The 16,436-nt window shown below is 56.8% G+C and overlaps 1 protein-coding gene across 1 annotated transcript; it reads right to left on the reverse strand.

Moving 5' to 3' along the window:
* Positions 1-153: 153 nt before the first annotated feature.
* On the reverse strand, positions 154-4,656 carry MYOG (myogenin). The gene is made up of 3 exons (XM_075115648.1): positions 4,038-4,656; positions 1,522-1,603; positions 154-805 (listed from the first exon to the last, which is right to left on the reverse strand). Exons 1-3 carry the CDS (start codon positions 4,515-4,517, stop codon positions 684-686), a joined length of 684 nt encoding a protein of 227 aa, XP_074971749.1. The 5' UTR covers positions 4,518-4,656; the 3' UTR covers positions 154-683.
* Positions 4,657-16,436: the final 11,780 nt, after the last annotated feature.

The raw sequence follows: 16,436 nt of genomic DNA on the forward strand, positions 1-16,436 counted from the left end.
TTGCAAACCACTGCTCGCTGCAGGGCTGATGCAAGTTCCCACTGCTGAGCAACAGCACTGAGGTTCAGCTGGATTTTCTGATATGGAGAAATCCCCAACCTTGGAATTAGGGGAGACCTGCGCAGAGGAGGACAGTGGTAAAGGAAGCCCTGAGCCATTCAAACGAGAAGGCTTTTATTTAAAAAAAAAAATCCAAATAAGTTAGCAAAAATAATAATTAAAAAAAATCAAATAGCAACTCCACACAGCGTTCAGTAGAAAAGACGGCGTGGGCAGCCTCCGCGGGGCTCAGCACCTGCGGGACGCCAGCCGGAGAGAGACATTGGTCAAAGAGCATCTTGGAAAAAAAATCAGCAAGCGAACCCAGCACACATTGGCCCCCAAAAACCGATCGCCCCTGGATGGGGAGCGAAGCAGAGCCCGAAGCTGGGCGGCCGCCCTCGCAGGAACCGGGGCCGCCGCCAGCGTGGGGCCATGGCACCGCCGAAATCCCACCTCTCCCCCCTGGTTTGTTTTCAGCTGGCCAAGCAGGAGCCTTTTGTGAGTGGGAAAGGAGGCGAGTGGTTTCAGCAGTGCAGTCCACGACACCGGAGGGGTAAATACGATTTCCAGCGGCTGGACCCTTCCGGCATCTTATTCCCACCCCGTTACCAGCTCAAAGAGCTGCCAGGGTTTGCGCTGGCTCAGTTTTGAACCCGCTCCTCCTGGAACGTCACGGCCACATCCTCCACGGTGATGCTCTCCACGATGGAGGAGAGCGAGTGGAGGTTGCGATCCTCTGCTGCGTCGTCGGCCAGCAGGTGATCTGCAGGGAACAAGCGGGTGGTGACTCTGCTGGGGACGGGGGCCATGTGCTGCCAGAGTGACCCAGGGAACCCGCTCCCAGCTCCCACCCTGGGCAGGGGGTGAGACCTTCCCCTGGAGAGGGCAAGTATCTTTTAGACACTTTTTAGGTTTTATTCCCCATTGGAAAATGAGATTTAAGTTTCTGCCTTCAGGGAAAAAAAGAACCAGGTGGATTTGGTGGGGTGAGGGATAACTGCAATAGTGGAAAAATAAATCAGCAGCTGCAGACTGGGGAGGGAAAGGGAGCCCAGGGCAGTGATGCTCAGCGATGCTCAGCACCACACCAGGCAAAGCCAAGCCAAGAGATGGCAACAGATAAACCCTTGATGGGAACCAAGGTGCTGCAGCCCCGAGCTGCTGCAGTCCGGTTCCTCAGCTCCTAAGAGTAGGCATCTTGGTGAAATCAGGTGGTGGGAGAAGCCTGAACTTGCTGAGCATGAGCCAAGGAGGTGCTGGAGGATTTATGAGCCTGGCGGGGAGCTCATCTCTCTGCAACAGTTGGGTGGGGAAAGAAGGACAAGGCTCCTTTTTCCTCTACCCTGAGCATCTCCTGCCTGGGGGTGGGGGGGGCTGGTTGGCTCAGTGATGCTCTGCTCCAGGGCTGCGGTGTCCCCCACTGCTGCCCCCCCACCCAGAGCCCTGCAGGATGCCTGGGCGAGGTGGGGAGCCCCTTACCCGCAGGGTTGGTGCCGAACTCCAGCTGGCTGCTCCACTCGGGGCTGCAGGATGAGCTGCCGGACCCACACTCGCTGGTCGCCTGCAAGGAGCCGAGATGCCAACCATGGGTCTCACTTCCTCCAGCCCAGCCAACCCCACCAGCCACCCCCAAAACATGCCGGGGTGCCCAACCACCGCAGGACAACACCCCTGCAGAGATGGGCACATCCCTCCCCACCTGCAAAGTGGCTGGAGGAGCAGACAGCTTTTGGGATCCCCAGGACCTATTGGGGCCAGATGCTTTGTTAACTATAAAGGCTGAAAAATAGCCTGTTTGGGCTCTGGACACAGGAGAAACGGGGCCATTCGGTCACTGCAGGTAAAAAAAGTGTCTCTTTACGCAGTGACTATGAGAAAGGGCTAGAGAAGGACAAACATCCTTGGGCAAAACAGCTTTTTTGCTGAAAACCACCTAATCAGGCTCATAAAAAATGACAAACGGGCTGGACACCCTCAGGCCATCCCCAGGGGATTTCTGGGAAAGATCTTTCGGCAGTTTGATTTGCGGATTTGGGACTGAATGGCTATTTCAGAGAAAAGAGCTGACAGCCTGAAAAATGAGATCATTGCTCAGCAAAGCTATGAATTAACTTTATTTTTGAGTGTTTCTTTATCTAGAAGTGGATGCCAAGCCTGGGTTAAACCCAAAATATGATTTACAGGAGCAACCCCAAGGACGCAACTACTTGTAGCAGCCTAGAAATGGCACTTGGGGTCTACAAGCTCATGGCAGCACAGGCTAATTAATTATCACTTGGTTTTATTTCCCACTAAAGTAGGAAATTCTTACAGATATTACTTTTTCCCCAAAACATTTGATTTCACACGCAACATGTGAACCCCTGGCTGTGCCTGGGAGAAGGGCCGGCTCAGAGCAGCAGTGACAGAGGAACCTCTCGGCACAGGTCATGTTTTGGGCACATTTGCAGGGGCAGCCAACAAATCCAACTGAATTAAACCCAAGTGGATACACTGGGTTTATACCGGAAAGTCCCAAGAATACGTAGGATGGAGCCTAAAAGCTTTTTCAGTCCTTTATTCAGCTCTAAATATTGGGCTACCCGGGTACCTGCTGTTTCGGTCCTTAAATCCCTTAGTCTGAAAGGAGATGAATCTCTGTGAATCCTTTTCTGTGCCTCTTATAAAGTACTTCTATATCTATATCTATATCATCTATATCTATATCCATACCCATACCATCTATATCTACACCTATATAATCTATATCATCAATACCTATACCTATACGTACATATACATCTATCTATATCATCTGTATCCATATAATCTCTACCTATAGCTATTTCTGTATCTATAGCTATATCTATAGCCATACATCTATACATTTCCATATGCAAAGCCTCAGAGCAGCAGGGAAGCACATGCCCAGGCATCCCCCAAGAAGTCAAAGGGCACATAAAAATATCTCTCAAAAACTCAGTTAAACCACCAAAATCTTGCGGTGCGATGGGGCCTGGCTTGCAGCATCTCTGCTTGGGGTTGTGGCAAGACACCACCACTGCAAGCATCCTCGCCCGCCTCTCGAACAGGCACCTCCAGTGCCCCACCACCAGAGGTGGCCCCGCGCCGACCCGCCTTGTCCCCTGCCCTGCCCCCTGCCCGGGTGTGCTGTGCCACGCCGGCCACCAGAAAAAAGTCCCCATGCCCCAGCGTGTCGTGGCTCTGGCAATCGCATGGCGGCAGGGGAGAGGGGAGGGACGCTGCGGGTTTTGCGCCCAGGAGCATTGATACCTGCGGGGTGTTGTGGATGCAGCGGTGGTGACCCCCCCCCCCCAGTGGTGTTTGGTCGGAGGCTTTTTGGGTTGTGCCGCCCCGAGACTTTCCTGGGAGAAACCAGGAGAGTGTGCGTGTGTCTGTGAGCAGGGAAGTTTAATATTATTTTATATTTTATTTATTTTGTTTAAATTTTTTTCTTATTTTTTTCTTTTTTATTTTAATATTTATTGTTTATTTTAATTTTATGGTTTTTTTTCCTCTCATTTTTGTCTTTATTATCCCTCCCAAGCTGAGGCACATGTGCCACACTCAATGCAGTGTCCAGCACTGGACCACGTAGCCCCCAACTACACCCACACATAGGGAAAGTCTGCTATTGGCCCCTTTGCCCGGGGATCTGAGCACACAGCTGGGGCTGGATCATCGCTGCCCCGAGCCTTTACGCAGGACGTATTTGCCAGCCCATGACAGCAGCATCTGCCTTGCCCCTCGGGCTGGGGGTCCTGCTGCCCGCAGCAGGACCCAGGGCCCCAGAGCTGCCCACGATGCCTCCGCCTGGGATCACCCCATAGAGCAGCACCCCCATAGGGCATCACCCCCCTGCAGACCATCACCCCCATAGGGCACCCCTGCCATAGACCATCACCCCCACAGAGCAACACCCCCATAGGGCATCACCCCCGCGCCCGTCCCCAGCCCAGCTGTGGGGACCCCGAGGGATGCGCAGAGCCACTTACCCCGGGCTGGGGAGCGGCGGGGCGGAAGCGCAGGTCCCTCTGCTCCCGCTCCTGCTGGTTGAGGGTGCTGAGCAAGCTCTGCAGGCGCTCGATGTACTGGATGGCGCTGCGCAGGATCTCCACCTTGGGCAGCCGCTGGTTGGGGTTGAGCAGCGTGCTGCGTTTCAACGCCTCGAAGGCTTCGTTCACTTTCTTCAACCTGCGTTTCTCCCGCAGGGTGGCCGCCCGCCGCCGGTCGATGGAGACCGTCTTCCGCTTGCAAACCTTGCAGGCCCAGGGCAGGCATTGCCCAGGACAATGCTCAGGCAGGGCTGAGTCCTTCTCCTCCAAAGCCACCCTGCTCTCAGGACACAGGGCCACCTCGGGCCGCTCGGGGAATGCCGCTGGCTCATAGCCCTGCAGGCGGGAGCCCAGGAAACTTTCCCCATCATAAAACCTCTGGTCCGGGAAAAAATAAGGGTTGGTTTCAAAGAGCTCCATGGGCGCACAGGCAGCTCGGGGACGTGTGTGCGGCTCAGGGACGGCTGCTCCCTCTCCCCACGCCAACTGTTTGGTGCCATTTAAACCCTGGCGCTGGCATTAAATCACGGAGATAAATATAGAAAACCTAAAGGAAACCTGAGCCCGCCCTAAGCTGCTGCCTCACATCAAAACTTGTCCATCTGATTTCATGTGCTCTCCCCGCAGGGATTACGCTGCCTGGACCACAGCCGTGCCGGGGGGGTCTGGGGGAGCTGGCACGGTGGGGAGGGCAGCTCGGTCGTCCCGCAAACAAGGGCTTTGTTTGAGGCCAGCGGTGCCACCGGGGCCGGTGGGTGGCTGCCAGCTCCCCCCAGCATTCCTGCATCATCTGGTCCCTTCAGTTATGGCCGGGTTGCGGGGAGCCCACGGTGGCCTCGTGTCTGCCTGGCCAGGCCACCCTCGTCCCTTCATGGCTCCCCCTCGGCCCCACGGCACCCTGGATCTGTACCTTCCCTGCGGTCAGACCTGACACCAGCACAGCATCCTCTGCCCCTCGGCCTCGCCCGCCTCCCCACCCCACTCTGCCCCACACTGCTTTTGCTCGCCCCCCATATTTCCCATGGCCCCATCCTGCTGGTGCATGTAAGAGCCCGATCCTGCTTCTGCTGAAGTCACAGGGAAGCAGAGGAATCCAGCCCTGGGAGGGAGCACCCCAGGGCCCAGCCCTTTCCCTGTGGGCACCCCTGGCCACACAGCACCCATCCCGGTGCCAGCCCCTGCACTCTGCTGCCCGCCCCTCCTGCCTGCCCTGCAGGAGTGGAGCAGGCAGGGCCGCACCAGTCTCAGCCTTTCCTCCACCATGGGCTTCCTGAAGGTCCCTGGCCAAGTCCCTTATCCCAGAGCAGCATTTTTGGCACAAAATCCATGTTCGTGGCTTCTCCCATGCACCAAACCCAAAGGACACCTTCTCCTGTGTGTTCCCACGCCCAGGCAGAGGAGGTGAGCTGGGCTGGATCCCCTTCCACCCCGGCTCTGTATGTGCAGATAACCAAAGCCCCAACATCATCCTGCTGCACCCCTCTCCCAGCAAAGGCGCATCATTCCCACCTTCCCAAAGGGGAAACTGAGGTGCAATCACAGACCCTTCACAAGCAGCAGTGTGGGTGGGATTTTAACCCATCCCCAGGCCTTCCCTACTGATTCCAACTGCTCAACCATGTCTCTCCTGCTTCGTCTTTAATTCAGAAGGGGGGTTTTTCCATCGTGAACGTCAGAAACCATCTCCCATCTCCTCCTATTCCTGCTCCGGGCCAGATTCCAGCCAAGGGATCGGTCAGTGGAAAGAATGTCAGCAGAGAGCAGGGCCAACCCTGCTGGGATTTTCCTTCCCCAGATCCCCCCTCCCCAGAGAGGCCATGCCACAGGGCATTCTCTGCACCCGTTGCCGGCACCCTTGCTCATGTTGGGTTGATTTCTAAGCTTTTTGGAGCCCAGCACGATGTTGTTCTCTATTTGTAGTAATTTCTTTGGGGCCAGGAGCCCTATAACATATATATATCGCCCTGATTTCAGCTCTCCCAGGGTCTCAGCCCTGAGGATTTGCTGTCCCCACAGTTTTATAATGTATAAAAAATCTGCAGTAAGGAAAGCAGGACTGCAGCCTTGCGGGGTCACTTCTGTGCTCCCCAGGGTCAGTCAGACCCTGAAATACTCAAGAAGAAAAGATATCAGAGTGCCATCTTGGCCCCTATGTTAGGTGAAAGCACTGAAACGGTTAGGAAGAGGCAGGATTCACCCCTGAGAGCTTGTAGAGGAGCCAGTGGCAGGCGCAAAGCTGTTACCAGGACATAACCCGAGCCCAAGGGCCTTACATCAACTTCACATCATCACGTTTGACTCACTCGTGGGGACCTTTATCAGTGGCACTTGCTGGTGGATGTGACCCAGTGAGCTCCTCAAGCTGCAGCCAGGTCCCTGGGTGAGGGATGCTTGCAGGACTGCCCTGTTCTACCATATAAATGGGGTGGTTTTAATTGCAAGATGGTTTCTGGAGGATGAGGAACTCAGCAGTGACATAACTGGCTCCGCGGGGCACGTGGCAGACCCGTACAAGAGAGCAGTCAAGCATTTAGCACTTCATAAAAGAGGAGCAGCGTCAGTGGAGCAGGCACCGGCTGCCGTGGTGCCCTTTCCCCAGCCAGGAGAGGAGCAGAGAGGGACATGGGTCGAGCCAGCCCCAACAGGCCACCAAGGCCACCGTGTCCCCGTGGCTAAGCAGGCAGCAGAGGCAGGAGACAGCCTGTGGAGGCAGGGAGGAAAGGGCACCCAGTGCCAGCACGGGATGGGGACTGGGGAAGAGGAACCCCACATGGGGGGGTGGCAGCCCCAGCACTTACATTCACTCCAGCACCTTTTGGGGGGTCTCATCCAGGCTGTCCACGCTGCCCTGAGTATGGGGAGCTGGGATAATGCTGTGTCCACCCAGCCACGGCTCTGCTCCTCCATCGGACCCTCTTTGCCAAGGATGACCCTAGTCCTGGACAGAGCAGGGGGATACAGGGGGCTCTGGGGTCCATGGGTCCAGCCGGCTCATCCCAGTGGATATCAAATCAGGGATAATGATAACCACAGGGCAAGCTCCCATCACCGAGGGACACCAGTGTCTGCGCAACAGGGGGCTCCTGCCGTAGCCCACACCCCCATAAGCATCCTGCAAAGATGACTGCTGGAGGATGGACAAGCAGGGTGGCTTTGTCGGGGTCCCATGGGTGCCCATGGCGGCTGCAGGCTGCGCCCCGGTTAATTCGGAGCCGGCGGGGGATTAGGGCTCTGCTGCCGGCTGTCAGGTTAGCCCGTGATGGATGGTGGCGGCTGGGAGGCACACAAAGGCGACGCTGTGTGAGCCCCAGGCAGAACGTGCTGCGATCCGTCACGGGGTGACCTTCCCCGGCTGGCGGAGGCCTCGCGGGGACGGCTCACCCCGTCACAGCCGGCAGGGATGGGCAGCCACGAGGCCCAAGCTAAAAATACCCATCCATTGAGAAAATTGTAGCAAGGAGGGTTTGTCCTTGTTCCTCCGGGGCATCTGCCCAAGCCAGTGGCCAGATCCATGGCATGGGGTCACAGAGAGATGCCCAGGGCTGCCCCAACTCTTTTGCTTTCCCACCATGGCAATGGTCTTGATTTGCTGGGTTTTGGGGAAGGACACGAGCATGTTACAGTCCGGTGCACAGCCCTGCCTGGTGCACGGAGCTGCACAGACCCAGTGCATGTCCCTCCTAGCGCACAGAGCCTTAACCAGTGCACATCCCTGCTCAGTGCTCGGAGCTGCACACGGAGCTGCTTGCACTGGTTGCATGTCCCTGCTTGGTGCATGGAGCTGCACACACCCGGTACTGGAGCAGCGACGGTGGGGATGCTGCCAGCTGGCTCCTTCCATTGGAAAGGGCAGAAAAAAGGAGCAGTTCTAGGGGCTGGCAAAGCAACCCCAGTGGTGGAGACAGTATCTACTCCCCCAGGGTGTGGGCACCATCCCACTGATGGGAAAGAGAGGCCGGGGGTGGCCAGGGCCCAGCAAAGAGACCATCCCACTGGGATTTCAGTACAGGAAAGGGGCTTCAGCAAAATGCTGTTTCCAATGGGTCCCACCTTCCCGTCCCCCCGTCCCCCACATCCCCTCTCGCTTTCCAGGCTTGCCGACATCCCTTCCTGCCACAGTGACAAGTCGTAACATATTTGGGAGCAGCTGCAGGCGGCGGGGAGATGCTTGGCCCTCTCCCCGCTCCTGGCTGAGGAATGCGGAGCAGACCTCTCCTCCGACACCCGGGATTTCCGACATGCCTGCTCGCCGGAGATTTGGGACAGCGACAGCTGCTCGGCCGCCATGGGGCCACAGCAGAACCTGCCCCTTCAACCCTGTCCCCACCAGCCACATCTCAGCCTGCTGGGGACTTGGGATTGGTTTTATGTCCAGCCCATGGGGAGCAATGGGGGACAGTGTCCCCCTGTCTGTACCCAGCTGGGGTGGGAGCAGCGGTGGCAGGACCAGCCAACAGCACCTTCCTCACCCATATGTGCCCACTCACCCAGTCTGGGTTCACTGGTGGGTTGGGAGGGCGGTAGGATGGGGCTACTCAAGCCCCTGCAGCATCGTGTCCCCACGGGGCTCCGCATCCTTGGCCCCCACCTCGCCTCTCACCCCCGTGTCCCCAGGCGCCAGCCTTCATGCCTCGCTTTCTCCATCAGGAAACCAGGGATGACAATGGTGGGTTGTAAAGTCTGGCTGGACGGTGATTATATTTTGGTTATCAACTTTAGTCTTTACAGGTTTGACCTGGGATGGGGGGCAATGTATCGCCAGAGAGGTGCTGGTGGTTGAGTGGATCCCAGTCCACTGGATCCCAGTCTGGGGACAGTACTGGGTGCCCCAACATTCCAATACACTGGATCCCAGATTGGGGATATTAGTGGGTGCCCAGACCCACAGCCTTTGGATTCTAGTTCAGGAACTGTCCTGTGTGCCCTGACCCACCAGTTGCCAGGATCCCAGTCTGGGGACCAAACCAGGTATCCCAGCACATCAGTCTGCTGGCTCCCAGTCCAGGGACTGTACTGGGTCCCTGACCCCCCTGGTTGCCTGCAGTGATTGGGTGATGGTCTGCCTCTCTGCCAGCACTAAACCTCCTGCATTTCTGCCATGCCATGTCCTCCCTTGCTGCTGACCCCATGGCCTGGACATAGCCCTTCCCCTTCCCAGCCCCCATCCCCAAATTGTAGGCAGAGAAAGGATTCACCCAGCAGGACTCCCCGCTAGCAAACCCCACCATGGGCTCTCCCATCGGGAGTCCCCCCATGCCAGGGGCATCCTCGGCACACATGAGGCTGCTCCTCCATCCCCTGCATGGTGGCACCGGCTGGGCTGTCCCCACATGTGTCACGGAGGAGGGGTGGGGACGGGACTCGTGTTGTCAACAAGGGGTTGTTTTCCCCAGGGTGGGAGAGTCTGGCTGGGGCGAGCTGGAGGACAGGTGGGTGTTTGGAGGAAGACCCATGAATGCAAGGGATTCAGCCACGACATATGGTGGCTATTCGACCCCCTGAGAGGGACAGCTGTCTGGGCCAGGGGGATGGTGCAAGGCCCGGGGATGGGACCTGGGGACAGCAGCGTCCCTCGGCAGGGGACAGCCCTGAGACGGGATGCCTGGAGCCACGCGGGACCATGGAGAGGTCCAGGAGGGAGCTGGGTGGCTGCAAGCCAGGTCTTCTGCATGGGTGACCATCGTCTTGTCCTCATGGTGGGCACATTCCTGCTGGGGCTCATCCAGCCCCCATGGTCCAACCCAGAGCTAATGCTGCAGGATCAGGGTCCGGTGAACAGGAGGAAAAAGGAGTTAGTGATGCTGATGTGGGGCTTTCAAGACATAAACTGGTGACTCCTGCATTTTTCTGTCCCCATCCCACGGGACAGCAAATGTCTGCCCAAGAAGGGGTGATCCCCCCATGTAGGACACCCTGCGGTACCTTGGACTGCCGGGGAGGGACGGTCATGGGAATTTCATGGCTTCAGGGTTGGATTCCCAAGGGGAGAATGGACGGCAAACCCTCCCCATGACATGCCAGCAGTGATGCCGGACAAGCCTGTCCCCAAGGAGGGGCACCCAGCCCTTCCGGAGTGGCCTCGCCCTGCAAATTCCCATTGTGGGGAGAGGCCGCCAGCTCAGCCCGCCCTATGAGCACCCAAGCTCAGCGGCCCCCCACCCCCCCCAAGGCTGGTTTTTCCCCCTTGCTGGGGTGCTCAGCCCCGTGGCGGGGTCTGTGCCTCAGCAACCCCCCAAGTCCCGCTTGCATGCTCAGCTGTCAGCCTCTCTGGCACGTGCTGTTGGGACCGGTCAAGCTGCTGGAGGATAATCCCGAGCCCGCAGCAGCAAGGCCTGGGGCCGGGCAGGCAGTGCTGCAGCCCATGGGGCTCCCCAGGCCACCCACCGTGGGGATGTCCCGCTCCCAATGAGCTGACGGAGCTGGACTCAGCTGGGGCAGATGAGAGCTGAGAGGATGAGGCAGAGCTGGGAGGGGTAAGGAAGGCTAGTGGGTTTTGGTATAGGGAACAGAAATGGGGTGGATGTTTCTGGGGTGCTCCCTATATCCCATCCAAGGGGGTTGAGCTCTTTCCAGCATCCCAACCACTGAGCAAATGCAACGCCTGTCTGCCTGTGAGGAAAAAATGCCTGAAATGCAAATTTTCAGAGCCCTGAGGTTTTGACCGAGGATAACCCTGCTTCCTTGGCCGGGTCACCCAAGGGTCCTGTGGGACTGGGGGGGGCCAAGGCCGCCCACTCCTTGCCAGGAGGGCTGCAGAAACGATCACAGCCGCCGCGACCATGCTGTGCGGCTGACGGGAGAGGGCACCAGCAGCCCAGTTATCCGCACACCGAGTCCGGATTTAGGGCTGCACACCCCAAGTCAGAGGCCAAAAGTATCTCAGACCCCTTTCACCTCCTATTTTTTTGGGGGGAGTGGGAAGAAAAACCCACGACCTCCCTATGCAGGATCCGGGGTGCGGACCCATCCCTTTGCCTGGGGGCTGAGAGGATAGGGACCTGGAAACCCTCAAGGTGACCCCCTCGTATCCGGCACCGATTCCGCACCAGGGATGAGCCCAGCTATTCATTTCCCACCCCCCGGGGAGAAAATCTCGAGGTTTGTTTTTTCCCGCGGCGTAATGACCCCAGCAGGTGCTTTTCCTGCCGGAGGGCTGAAAATAACTCCCAGGGTTTGGCTTCCTCGGGTTCCTGCCCCCCTCCCAGGCCCCCTGTTCATCTTTTGGGCCAAAACATCCCAATCCGGGGAGGGGAGGCTCCAGGGAAGCTGGGGGACTTCCCGGAAACCCTTTCCTTTGCAGTTTTGTGCTCGGTTGGACATTAAATCATCCTGGGGAAGGAATTTTTGGCCTCAGCTCTAGTAGCCATGCTTGCCCTCAAGCCTTATCTGGGGAGCAGCTCGACTTTCATCCCATTGGGAGGGACAGGAATGTACTTTGAGGAGTTTTTCCTCCCCCTTTATATTTCTCCTGCAAGAGCTGTGTCCTCTGTCTCTCACAGGATGCTCTTGCCCAGTGTCTGTGTCACATCTGGTCCCTTTGGCCCCACAGATTCAATTGCTTTTAGGGAGTGAAACGGCTGGGGGGAAACTGAAGCCCTCAGCCACTGGTGTTCATGCTGGTCTCTGCCTTATCAAGACCATTTATTTAGGAAGCTGAAACTGGGAGCCCCAGTTGCCCCTGTGCCTGGGCAGTTCCGTTGACCCCAGGAGAGGACCCTGGGGTGCACCTGGGGCCATATCTGGGTTTTTCTTTCCCAGTGCCTCTTTGGAGGCTGTGCCAGGTCCCAGCTCCCCTTCAAAGCCAGGAGGTATGCAGAGGCACAACATCCCAGCCTCTGGCCCCCTGTGATATTTTGGGAAGGCCAAGCAGGCATGAGATGGGGTTTCACCCTCTTCCATCCCCACAGGAAAACACAAGGGATGGGGACACAGCGGGGGAGCTTCCTTTCCCTGCTCCATCCATACATCTCCACCCTGGATGGAGGAGACGGACATGGACAGCAAACACCACTTCAACCAGGACTTTTCATGGGAAAGGGCTGCTCCCAGGGGAAAGGAGAGGAAATTTGGGGTTATGCACCCAACCACCTTCACAATGCCTGTCTGAGATCTCTGCCCTTCAGCCCAGTGCTCTCCCAGCCCACCCCTCCTCTCAGCCTTTCCCTGCAAGGTGATGTCTACATCCCCCCTCACCCCTTCTCTGCCCCCTGAGACTTAGGAGAGTATCTGGGGGCTCTCAGCACCCCAAAATCTGCAGGCAGCCAGCTGACTTCTGCAGCACTGACGCTGCACCGATGGGTCCCCACTGATCTATCATCTCCAGGTCCTGGAGCCATGCGGCATTCTACAGTGGCAGCAGGTCCACAGGGCATCGCTGCACCAAGTCACTGCCTCCCAGGGCACAAATTCATCCAGGGACTTCCCACCACAAGGCTGGGTAAGCCCCAAGCTGGGTCCTGCACCCCAAATCCTCCCCACCCATGGAAGCAAGGGAGGGGGGAAAGGTAGGAGAAGCAGCCCCCAAGTCTGTTGAGGCTGATATGCTCCAAGCTCATGGCAGGGGACTTCTGGTCGCGCGTCCCCGAGGAAGGCAGCCAGCTGTGGGAACGTTGCCGCCGACCATCTCGAGGTTGCTCTGTGCAATGCAAAATGTCACATGTCCTGCTGCAGCGTCACCGTCCCCGAGAAGCCATCCCCCAGGGACCAGGGCTGGGAGGCTGTTCTTGCCCGTGCTCAGACGGTTCGGGTAATGCTTGTGCTGCTCTGGGGCCGGGGGAAAGGATCCCAGCTGGGACAGGAGAAGGGGAACAGGGCAGGAGGCGGATCCCCTCTGCCCATAAGGAATTTTCCACGTCTTCAGTAGGAATCTGTATATTCAGGCACATGAGAAGGGTTTAAACAGCTTTTCCTACAATATAGAGGACCTGCCCAGAGAATTTTTGTCCTGACTTAATTTCTTGAAATAAAATATTCTTAGATTGCTTTGAAGAAAATAATTAAGGCAGCGGCAGATCGCAGGGCTCAGAGGCTGCAGGAGCCAGATGGAAGAAGAGCTTTTGTGTTGGAGGGTGATGATGTGGTTACGGTCTGTAAATGTCTGAGTAGGGATCAAAACCCTGTTACCGAAATCGAGAGCTGCCCAGCCAGCAGAGAAAGATGCAGTAAGTGATGGCTGGAAGCTAAAAATGGATAATTTAAAAATAGAAATACAGGACATGTTTGTAAAGCGAGAAATACACACTTTGGGAGTAGAACCCATGGGGATGTGGCTTTCCTTTCTGCCCCATGCGAGGGGGCACTTCTCCGTCCTCACCCTGAAGGCACCAAATCAGCTCAGCCTGGTCCTCCTCAGCCATTTCCCTTCATTGCTGTCACTCTTTCACCCCGTTTTCTCCTTCACCCCAAATCCCCATCTTCCACTACCCCTGTGGAGTGGGGAGGGGTAAGAGCCCGTGTCCCTAGGTCACCACAGCCCCAGGCCTGGGGCTGGCCTGGGGGTCTTCCAGGTGCAGCACCCACTCAGATCTTCATCCCCTCCCCAATATTTCCCCAAAAATTAATCAGAAAATTATTATACCATCTCGGAGATCCATCAAGGGAAGAGGTTCCCCTCATTCATCTCTTGTAGCAAACCAGGACTTGCAGAAGCCACATTTTTCCTTTTACATTTTCCTCCTGTGGTTTTTTTCCTTCCTGGGAAGCTGCTGTTTCACACAAGTCTTTGCCCCAGAAAGATCTGTCATCGCTGCTGCGTGCTTCAGAGCACTTACACCACCAGCATCCCTCCCTCCTCCCTTCCCATGGGCACGGCTTGGTGCCTGCGGGGCCAAAGGTAGCGAGTACCATCCTGCCTTTCCATGGGCCTTTTCAAATAAAAAGAGAGGCTAAACAAGTGCTGGGCTTGTTTAAGGGGTGGCCACATTGTGGGGGCAAAGGGTTTTAACCATTCTTTATACTGATTCGCAATGATAGAAAGGTTTAACCCCCTCCTGCGCCACTAAGCATGCTGGAAGTAGTGGGCAGGAATAGCTCTTGGCCAGCAGCCTGGCTCGATAACACCCCCGAGGCTCCCTTGGGATTAAAATAAACCCAGTGCGTGGTGAGGAAGATCCAGCGGTGAAGAGGCAAAGGGCCTGAATTGGGGCACGGGGACAGACACCGGCACCCTGCTGTGGTCCCGGGTGCACTGTTGAGCCGGCAAGCGGGGCAGACCTCTGCTCTACCCCGCTGCTGTGCCAAGGATGGCGCTGGCGGAGAGCTTGTCAGGGTTTGGACTTGTTTTCTTTTCCATCGACTGATGTCTCAGCAGTTCCTCCCCACCAGGGAAGCGCAAAAGCCCGTTAGCATCCTGCTGTGCCAAGGCATCCAGCTTGGCTGCAACCCAGCTGCCTGCAGGCAACATCTGGCTGGCATCTGGCAGGGCACCGAACGGGGCTTGACCCCTTTGGTCACTGCGTGGGAGCCTGCAGCCTCATGAACACGGCATCTACCCGGGGCGGAGGGGAGCCAGGACACGTCCTCGCACCAGCACCCACTTGCTGCATGACCACAGACACCACCCGTGACTCAGTTTCTTCCTTGGGGCACGGGCAGTGCTGCCAACCTGCACTAAAACCTGCTCTGGGCTGCAGGGCTGAGACGCACTTAGTGGAAAGGGTCACTCTGCAGGGAAGCAGCCATTCCTCCATCCTCCCTCCAGGATTTGCTGGTTTAAATTATCTCCTGGGAATTTCTTCTACGCTGTGTCATTGCTGCCGAGTGTCTGCTGCAAAGCCCAGGCAGGGATTCATCACCCTGCAAAAACGCAGTGCTCCTTGCTCCCCGAACAACTTCCCAAGGGTCGCAATCCCATTAATCCTGTTAAATGGAAGAGGAACTGGACATGAATCATGGAGCAGCCCTGAATCCCAAACGAAGTCCTGCCAGGGCTCCGCATCACGCAGCACACACGGACCGGTGGCCCCAGGGCTGGGGCTATGGGGTGAGCATCACTCTGCAGCATCTCAGCGCAACAGAGACACCCTTGAAAAAGCTCCATCTTTTCCCTTTGTTTGCTCCTTCTTTATTCACCTTGTGCCATCTTGTCTGGATCCACTGGAGCATGGCGTTCGGGGGGTCATGCATCCTAATTAATATCTCACAGAGATGTCAGCCCTCCAAGCACACACAGCCCTGTGGTGCTGGCACCAGCCATGCTCCTAATTAACTTTCCTAATTAAGAGGCCCCTTTCTGCAACCAGAAGGGCTGTGGGATGATTCCATGACGGAAGAGGTGGAGAAACCCTCAGCTTCTCCTGCTCTGAGCACCCAGAACGGCAGCATGGAGCTGCTCTTCAGGTAGGTAAACTGAGGCAAGAGGGGGAAACGTCAGCCCCCCAAGAAAGGCCAAAGAAGACATGGGTGGAAATGAGCTCCCACGCCCTGACTTGCCTCCTTGGAAAAGCATTTCTTGGCTGCTGCCGAGCCCTGGGGGTGTTCAGTGAGGGTTTGGTCTCGTCAGCCGGGCGGGCTGGCTCAGCCGGCGCCAACACGCCAAACCCTCCGGTGCATCACGCTGGCACTGAGCCGGACGCGAACCGTTCCCTACTGACGTGGCCCAGGTTTGGTCCCGGCCCCATCTCACAGAAGGCAGCAAGGTGGAAAAGCCGGTGCAGGAACATTGAAGCTACGCTGTGCCCCATCTTCACCCTCCTTCATCCCATCTCTCCTGCTGCGCCGGGCATGGCAGCAGGTAGCAGCATCATCTGAGACTTGTTTGGGATTACCATGACACCTCTCAAGCCTTTCTCTCCTTTCAAACCCCAGAAAGAGCCTGGAAGACCTGAATAACCATCTGGGTGCCTGATGTTCACCAGAAAATGACCTTTCATAGATTTTTAAGGAATCTCTGACTCTTGCCCGACACAAGCCCTAGCCTGGTGTCCCCAAGGGTAAGCAAATGATGCCACGTTCATCAGGAACGGGCTCTGTCCCACCACCTGCAACAACCAGCAACAGGCATTTGCTCCTTCAGTCGTTGCAGCCTTTGCCAAAGCCCTGAGACAGTTTGCTTGGGCCAGTGGGAGAGCTTCCACCCCGCTTTGGCACACATCCAGCCGGGCAGCTTATTTTTGGCATAACATGGGGGGTTTTTTAGGGGTGCTGCTAAAATTAAGTGTGCTGGGGCATGAGTCCAGGGAGGGAGAACAAACTGCAAATCCACTAAGGAAAAGGAGTGGTTTTTAGACTGTTTCTGGGAGATTTGCATACAATTGGGCCAGGACCTGCCCGCGTTTGCTTCCGCATTGCACTCCTGTGATGAACCTGCCAGTTTTCCTGCTCTGCTCCCAGCCAGAGGTT

This window comes from Phalacrocorax aristotelis, chromosome 21 (genome assembly GCF_949628215.1).
Source record: "Phalacrocorax aristotelis chromosome 21, bGulAri2.1, whole genome shotgun sequence".
NCBI classification, from domain to species: Eukaryota; Metazoa; Chordata; class Aves; order Suliformes; family Phalacrocoracidae; genus Phalacrocorax; species Phalacrocorax aristotelis.

Excerpts from the sequence above, each read along its gene's own strand:
- MYOG (XM_075115648.1), bottom strand. The coding sequence starts at position 4,517 with ATGGAGCTCTTTGAAACCAACCCTTATTTTTTCCCGGACCAGAGGTTT. Across the intron at positions 1,604-4,037 it reads CCGCCGCTCCCCAGCCCGGG|GCGACCAGCGAGTGTGGGTC; the intron begins GTAAGTGGCTCT and ends GGCTCCTTGCAG. Across the intron at positions 806-1,521 it reads GTTCGGCACCAACCCTGCGG|ATCACCTGCTGGCCGACGAC; the intron begins GTAAGGGGCTCC and ends TGTTCCCTGCAG.